Here is a 7500-nt window from a genome sequence, read left to right as displayed (position 1 = left end):
CTCTCTCTCTCACTCTCTCTGTGCTGATATAAAGATCAATATGGTACAGATTGCTGCTGTCTATCAACTATACAGTTACTTCCAAGATGGCTGCCAGGCCTAAGACCGCGGGTTGCCAGCCTCGGAGGGAGTTTGAGTAATGAACCCATCCATACAAGGGTAAGTAATTATAACAGACGGATTCCTCTCTTTCACACACAATTGAAAGCCTGGCACGTGACCAGTGTGGGAGATTTCTCTGGGAAATGTGTGTGTGTGTGTGTGCGCGCGCGCGTGTGTGTGTGTGTGTGTGTGTGTGTGTGTGTGTGTGTGTGTGTGTGTGTGTGTGTGTGTGTGTGTGTGTGTGTGTGTGTGTGTGTGTGTGTGTGTGTGTGACTTGCGAATAGTTAAGTTGGGGATTCACTGACACGGTCATCACATTCCACAATGATGTTGAATAATTAAAATGTTTCATTAACTGGATCATTTCCTGCATGGCCATGCTTTAGCTCTGACACCGACGATTAAAGCTTGCTCTAAAACAACGGCTCTCTCATTTCACTAACCAGAAGACAGAGGAAACCTGTGTCTCAACATGGACAGAGTTAGAAGAGGTAGCTAGTAAAGACAGTTCAAAAAAGAGTACGCACATCCAAAACTGTCCACATGTGCAGGGAACAACAATTCCCCAGGGAAAGCTGATAAATACACACCAACATAATACTGCATAGTTTTATCAGGCCTAACTAAGATTTAGTAATGATATACCTTCCTGAATTGTTTTGAACATTTCAGCCGAAGAGGAGAGAACTACTCTGCCTGTATTTAATAAGCTAGAAATGCACATTTAGTCCAACAAACCTTCTGTTGATGTGATCCTTCTGATTGAGTCTGTGGTAAAATCCTAATGATCCATAAGCATAGTTTGTCATCATACGGTACCAACGTAGGACAACCACAAGCTACAGTGCCTTGCGAAAGTATTCGGCCCCCTTGAACTTTGCGACCTTTTGCCACATTTCAGGCTTCAAACATAAAGATATAAAACTGTATTTTTTTGTGACGAATCAACAACAAGTGGCACACAATCATGAAGTGGAACGACATTTATTGGATATTTCAAACTTTTTTAACAAATCAAAACCTGAAAAATTGGGTGTGCAAAATTATTCAGCCCCCTTAAGTTAATACTTTGTAGCGCCACCTTTTGCTGCGATTAGAGCTGTAAGTCGCTTGGGGTATGTCTCTATCAGTTTTGCACATCGAGAGACTGAAATGTTTTCCCATTCCTCCTTGCAAAACAGCTCGAGCTCAGTGAGTTTGGATGGAGAGCATTTGTGAACAGCAGTTTTCAGTTCCTTCCACAGATTCTCAATTGGATTCAGGTCTGGACTTTGACTTGGCCATTCTAACACCTGGATATGTTTATTTTTGAACCATTCCATTGTAGATTTTGCTTTATGTTTTGGATCATTGTCTTGTTGGAAGACAAATCTCCGTCCCAGTCTCAGGTCTTTTGCAGACTCCATCAGGTTTTCTTCCAGAATGGTCCTGTATTTGGCTCCATCCATCTTCCCATCAATTTTAACCATCTTCCCTGTCCCTGCTGAAGTAAAGCAGGCCCAAACCATGATGCTGCCACCACCATGTTTGACAGTGGGGATGGTGTGTTCAGGGTGATGAGCTGTGTTGCTTTTACGTCAAACATAACGTTTTGTATTGTTGCCAAAAAGTTCAATTTTGGTTTCATCTGACCAGAGCACCTTCTTCCACATGTTTGGTGTGTCTCCCAGGTGGCTTGTGGCAAACTTTAAACAACACATTTTTATGGATATCTTTAAGAAATGGCTTTCTTCTTGCCACTCTTCCATAAAGGCCAGATTTGTGCAATATACGACTGATTGTTGTCCTATGGACAGAGTCTCCCACCTCAGCTGTAGATCTCTGCAGTTCATCCAGAGTGATCATGGGCCTCTTGGCTGCATCTCTAATCAGTCTTCTCCTTGTATGAGCTGAAAGTTTAGAGGGAAAACGGCCAGGTCTTGCATACTCTTACACAAATTAGATTTGCAGTGGTCTGATACTCCTTCCATTTCAATATTATCGCTTGCACAGTGCTCCTTGGGATGTTTAAAGCTTGGGAAATCTTTTTGTATCCAAATCCGGCTTTAAACTTCTTCCAACAACAGTATCTCGGACCTGCCTGGTGTGTTCCTTGTTCTTCATGATGCTCTCTGCGCTTTTAACGGACCTCTGAGACTATCACAGTGCAGGTGCATTTATACGGAGACTTGATTACACACAGGTGGATTGTATTTATCATCATTAGTCATTTAGGTCAACATTGGATCATTCAGAGATCCTCACTGAACTTCTGGAGAGAGTTTGCTGCACTGAAAGTAAAGGGGCTGAATAATTTTGCACGCCCAATTTTTCCGTTTTTGATTTGTTAAAAAGTTTGAAATATCCAATAAATGTCGTTCCACTTCAAGATTGTGTAAAAAAAATACAATTTTATATATTTATGTTAGTATGTTAGTATCATGCAGTAGCCTCAACCTATTGTTGTTACATTGAGCTGGGTTAATGGAATATGAATGACAGTCATCCAATATGCTGTAATAGGAATAAGGCCATGCTCACAATTTTTTTTTATCGTCCTCCGTCATCTTAAACGGCACCTTGCAGTAGCCTCAACCTATTGTTGTTATTGAGCTGGGTTAATAATATGAATGACAGTCATCCACTGTAATAGGGAATAAGGCCATGCTCACAATTTTTTATCGTCCTCCGTCATCTTAAACGGCACCTACCGCCACTAATCTGGTGGTCATGCTTCCAAGACAACTGGGCACTCTGAAAAAAAAACTACGTCAAATCATGACGTTAGTGATCCTCAGGTTGGAAAGTCAGAGCTCTATAAGTTTCTGACTTGGAATTCCGAGTTGGATGACCACTCAAATTGATTTTCCAGTCGGATATTGTTTTTTTCCTAGTTGTCTTGAACGCACTGAAGTCAGAGATTTCCAAGGTCCCAGTTGTTTTGAACGCGGCATTAGTCTCAGAGGAGGTAGATTACAGCAGAAGGTCAGCCTCTCACGGTCCCTGCTCTCTCCTTTCCTCTGGTGAGACTGACCAGAGAGAGAGGACACCGTCTTCCACCTGATGACCAAACTCGAGTTGCACCTCATCTGCCTCATGCACAAATTCATGTTGTTCGTAGAGAAAGTGAAATATTCCTCAATATTAAAATAGACATGACGAGCTGCTAATAATAATTGGACTATCGATACACATGGCTACTCAGTCATTGCAGCTGCAGCGCTAGTGGAAGTAGGGCGAAGGGCATTTTATGTTTTGTAATAGTGTTAAACAGTGCTGAATAAAAACTTAAACATGAACTCACTCATAGAAACAGCAGCTCTTCGCTGTATTCTTTGACATACTGGCTCTGGTCATGTTTTTTTAAATGATGAAATCTCATGTAGGCTCCTATCAAACTTTGCTGTGGCCAGGGTCGTGGAAGCTGTAGTGTGATTTGAGTTATCCGATTGGCCAGCGCAGTAGGCACACTCGATTTAGCCACAGAGCTACCTGTCCGCTGAGGAGGCGGAGTTTGTCTTTTCAGACAAATGAAATGGTCCAAAATGGGAACACTTTGCCTGCCAGGTGTGCAGGGCTTCTGAATCAAGTGCACCTACCGCCTACAGCACAACACGAATAAAAAGCGCAAGCCTTTATCTTTGGATTTTCTACAGAAATGTGTGGATATCGTCTAGGAATGTCTTAAAGATTAACCAGTCAAACTCAATCGACCGGTGGTGACCACTGGCATACATGTATACATAACAGTATGAGAACCACAAGCTAGTTGCAGTAGCATACTGTACATGTATACATAAACATATTCATAGGAAAGTCACAGCCTTAATCTGAAATGGGGGGATTCTACCAAGCCATAATTAGTAGAAGCCCAAAGCTTCCAGTTATGCAAGGCAGCAGCCCACTCCTTGTCCGAATGGGGAAATGGGATTAGTTCACAATGATCCTGGTATTTTTAGAACAAAGGAGAAGAAATAGAACACAGGCATGTATTTTAAAGAGGAGAGAGAGAGAGATCCTTCCATTTTGAGTGCCTGTTTATAGGGAGATTTATGGAGAGCTTATACAATATCAAAATGATTAGCATATCCCACTGTAAATATGCAAATGACAAAGGGATGAGAATAAATATTTGTGCTTTAACCTGTCCATCAAACAGAGCTGTGAAAATGACCATGGTAGGCTATTGGAATTTGTTTCAATAAAGGATATTCCAGTTTTATTTTTTGGAAAATCATTAGTCAAAAGTGGAGAAAATGGTTAATCCACAACTGAAATAGGACTGAAGGGAGACGGTTTTACCTTCGATGTCTTGCATATTTGCCGCTGACGTGTCCACTCCCATCACAGCCTTGTGTCGGACAGCTGAGAAGAAACAAAAACACCCACTGAGTATGCACCCAACTCACCGTTCTCCACCCTTCTCTTTTTCCATCACTGAGTATGCACCCAACTCACCGTTCTCCACCCTTCTCTTTTTCCATCACTGATTATGCACCCAACTCACCGTTCTCCACCCTTCTCTTTTTCCATCACTGAGTATGCACCCAACTCACCGTTCTCCACCCTTCTCTTTTTCCATCACTGAGTATGCACACAACTCACCATTCTCCACCCTTCTCTTTTTCCATCACTGAGTATGCACCCAACTCACCGTTCTCCACCCTTCACTTTTTCCATCACTGAGTATGCACCCAACTCACCGTTCTCCACCCTTCTCTTTTTCCATCACTGAGTATGCATCCAACTCACCGTTCTCCACCCTTCTCTTTTTCCATCACTGAGTATGCACCCAACTCACCGTTCTCCACCCTTCACTTTTTCCATCACTGAGTATGCACACAACTCACCGTTCTCCACCCTTCTCTTTTTCCATCTATCGATCTACACATATTCAGTTCAATTTCTGTTTTCTACTTCACACTTGGATTTTATTGGATTTTGCTCCCCTTTGCAATCGTATCATCTCTCTAAACTTTACTATAGAAACAATGCACCCCTATTTTACTCCAACACTACACGTACAGTAGAGCCCTCTTATGGTACTTCACACTTCAGTCTGGTCTTACTGCTCCACCTACAGATGTAGGATCTTCATTTGAGCCAGTTTGCTCCAGCAGGAACATAATCCAGCAGCAATAGGAAATGTGAATTAATATGTGGATTATAATTTATGGAATTATTTTCTAGGGCAAATCAAGATAGACATTTTAAAAATGGAAATGACAAAGTTTAGAAGCCTTAATACACTACAAGTGTGCATTTCCTGCTGGGCAGCATGGGAGAAAACCCTTTACAATATCACAGTGGCATATCTGCCCAGACCAGCAAGACCCACCACGCAAAATCCAACGTATTTGTCCTGACGACTATCAGCTCTCTGAGGAGCGACGCCATGGAGCAGCATTATTGGCATTATGGATGCTTCGGCCTGGAGATAGGCTGACCATCGATCTGCTGATTAATTGATATCTGCAGGCAGCGGTGGAGAAAGCAGATAGGGAGATGGAGCCCATGGAGAGAGAGAGAGAGAGAGAGAGAGAGAGAGAGAGAGAGAGAGAGAGAGAGAGAGAGAGAGAGAGAGAGAGAGAGAGAGGTATAGATGGGGTAGCCACACTATCTGTGGATATCTGAAAGAGCTTTACTGTAGGTGGCCAGGTGGCATATTCTTTATTGATATAGGTGGGCCCAGAATGTTATCTCTGAAGAAACCTTCTCCTAGCCTGTGAAGGACAAAATAATATCCAAGGATAAAAGTAAGTAGAGGACATCTGAGTGTACTATATCAAAAACATGGGTATAGGCCTATATACTGTACACTCTTAGAAAAAGGGTTCCAAAACAATTATTCTGATGTCCCCATAGGATAACCATTTTTGGATCCAGGTAGTACCCTTTTGGGTTCCATTTATAACCCTCTGTGGAAGAGGTTCTTTCTGGAACCAAAAAGGGTTCTTCAAAAGGTTCTCCTATCAGGACAGCCAAAGAATCCTTTAAGGTTAAAGATAGCACATTATTTTCTAAGAGTGTGTGCTGTATATATGAGATTATGAATATGATGCTGTTCTGAAATTCTCATCTTAAAAAAGTATATTTGAACCAGGTTTAAACGGCCAAATACAAGACGTACACAAGACAACTCTTAGTGGATAACTGAACACCTAAGTAGGGTTGTCCATCGATACAGGGAGATTCAGGGAGATACAGGGAGATTCAGGGAGATCCATCAATTGGTTTGATGGTGTAGCACATGCCATTTAATCAACTTAGCAGGGAGTGGGACAACACACTGCAAGGGTCAATTCAGGGTCATCTTACAGCCACTGTATTGACAGGATTTAACATTGGAACAGCCAGGATAAAGATTGCAGTTATAGTGATTCTAAATAAGTTAGATTTGCTCATTATTTTCTGTTGATAGGGTTTGTCAGAATATATAGAAAAATAGAGAGAAATTAGATACGAGACAGAAAAGAGGAGAGATAGAGAAAGAGTCATTATGACAGAGACGTGAGTGACACGGGAGTGACTAAGGGAGAGAAAGAAAGAGATGAGAAGAAAAGAGAGAGGAAGCAGAAGCAAGAGGCATGCTGAGTAAATGGCATCGTTCCTGTCTGAAGAGGTGATTTTAGTGCTCATCTCTCACTACACACTGAGAGCCTGGGAGTGCTCCACATCCATTATCAGCCCTAGTGGCCTTCCATCTCTCAGCCTCTCCCCCTCTCCCTCTCTCTCTCTCTTTCCCTCCCTATCTCTCCCTCTTTCACTCACACACAAGGGGGAAGCCGGAAAGGCAGGTGAACAGAAATACTGACCTGAACAGCTCTGGTATCGCTGCTTCCACAGGCACTGAGAAATACAGACAGAGAGAGGGATGGGAGAGAGGGATGGGAGAGAGGGATCGGCATAGAGAGAGAGGAGAGAGGGAATGGAGCGAGGGATGGGAGAGACGGATCGGCATAGAGAGAGAGGAGAGAGGGAATGGAGAGAGGGATAGGAGAGAGGGATGGGCAGAGAGAGAGGGGAGAGAGAGGGGAGAGAGGGATGGCCGAGAGAGGGGAGAGAGGGATGGGAGAGAGGGATGGCAGAGAGAGGGGAGAGAGAGTTGGAGAAAGGGATCAGCAGAGAGAAAGGGGAGAGAGGGATGGAAGAGAGGGATAAGCAGAGAGAGGGGAGAGAGGGATGGGAGAGAGAGAGATGGGAGAGAGAGAGGGGAGAGAGGGATAAGCAGAGAGAGGGGAGAGAGAGATGGGAGAGAGGGATAAGCAGAGAGAGGGGAGAGAGGGATCGGCAGAGAGAAAGGGGAGAGAGGGATGGAAGAGAGGGATAATCAGAGAGAGGGGAGAGAGGGATGGAAGAGAGGGATAAGCAGAGAGAGGGGAGAGAGGGAAGGGAGAAAGGGATCGGCAGAGAGAAAGG

The 7500-nt window shown here is 43.4% G+C and overlaps 1 protein-coding gene across 6 annotated transcripts in view; it reads right to left on the bottom strand.

The window, feature by feature from the left end:
* LOC135508360 (myelin transcription factor 1-like protein) overlaps positions 1-7500 on the bottom strand; it is a 193697-nt gene that overhangs the window by 102076 nt on the left and 84121 nt on the right. For all 6 annotated transcript variants that reach the window (XM_064928484.1, XM_064928486.1, XM_064928488.1 and 3 more), the window contains 2 exons: positions 6897-6930; positions 4384-4446 (listed from right to left, as the gene is read on the bottom strand). In XM_064928484.1, the coding sequence (XP_064784556.1) occupies positions 4384-4446; positions 6897-6930 (97 nt within the window). The remainder of the gene's footprint in view (positions 1-4383; positions 4447-6896; positions 6931-7500) is intronic.

This window comes from Oncorhynchus masou, chromosome 21, assembly GCF_036934945.1.
Source record: "Oncorhynchus masou masou isolate Uvic2021 chromosome 21, UVic_Omas_1.1, whole genome shotgun sequence".
In the NCBI taxonomy this organism is placed as follows: domain Eukaryota; kingdom Metazoa; phylum Chordata; class Actinopteri; order Salmoniformes; family Salmonidae; genus Oncorhynchus; species Oncorhynchus masou.
The sequence above is the reverse complement of the archived record's forward strand: the minus strand, read 5'-3'. Positions and strand labels throughout refer to the sequence as shown.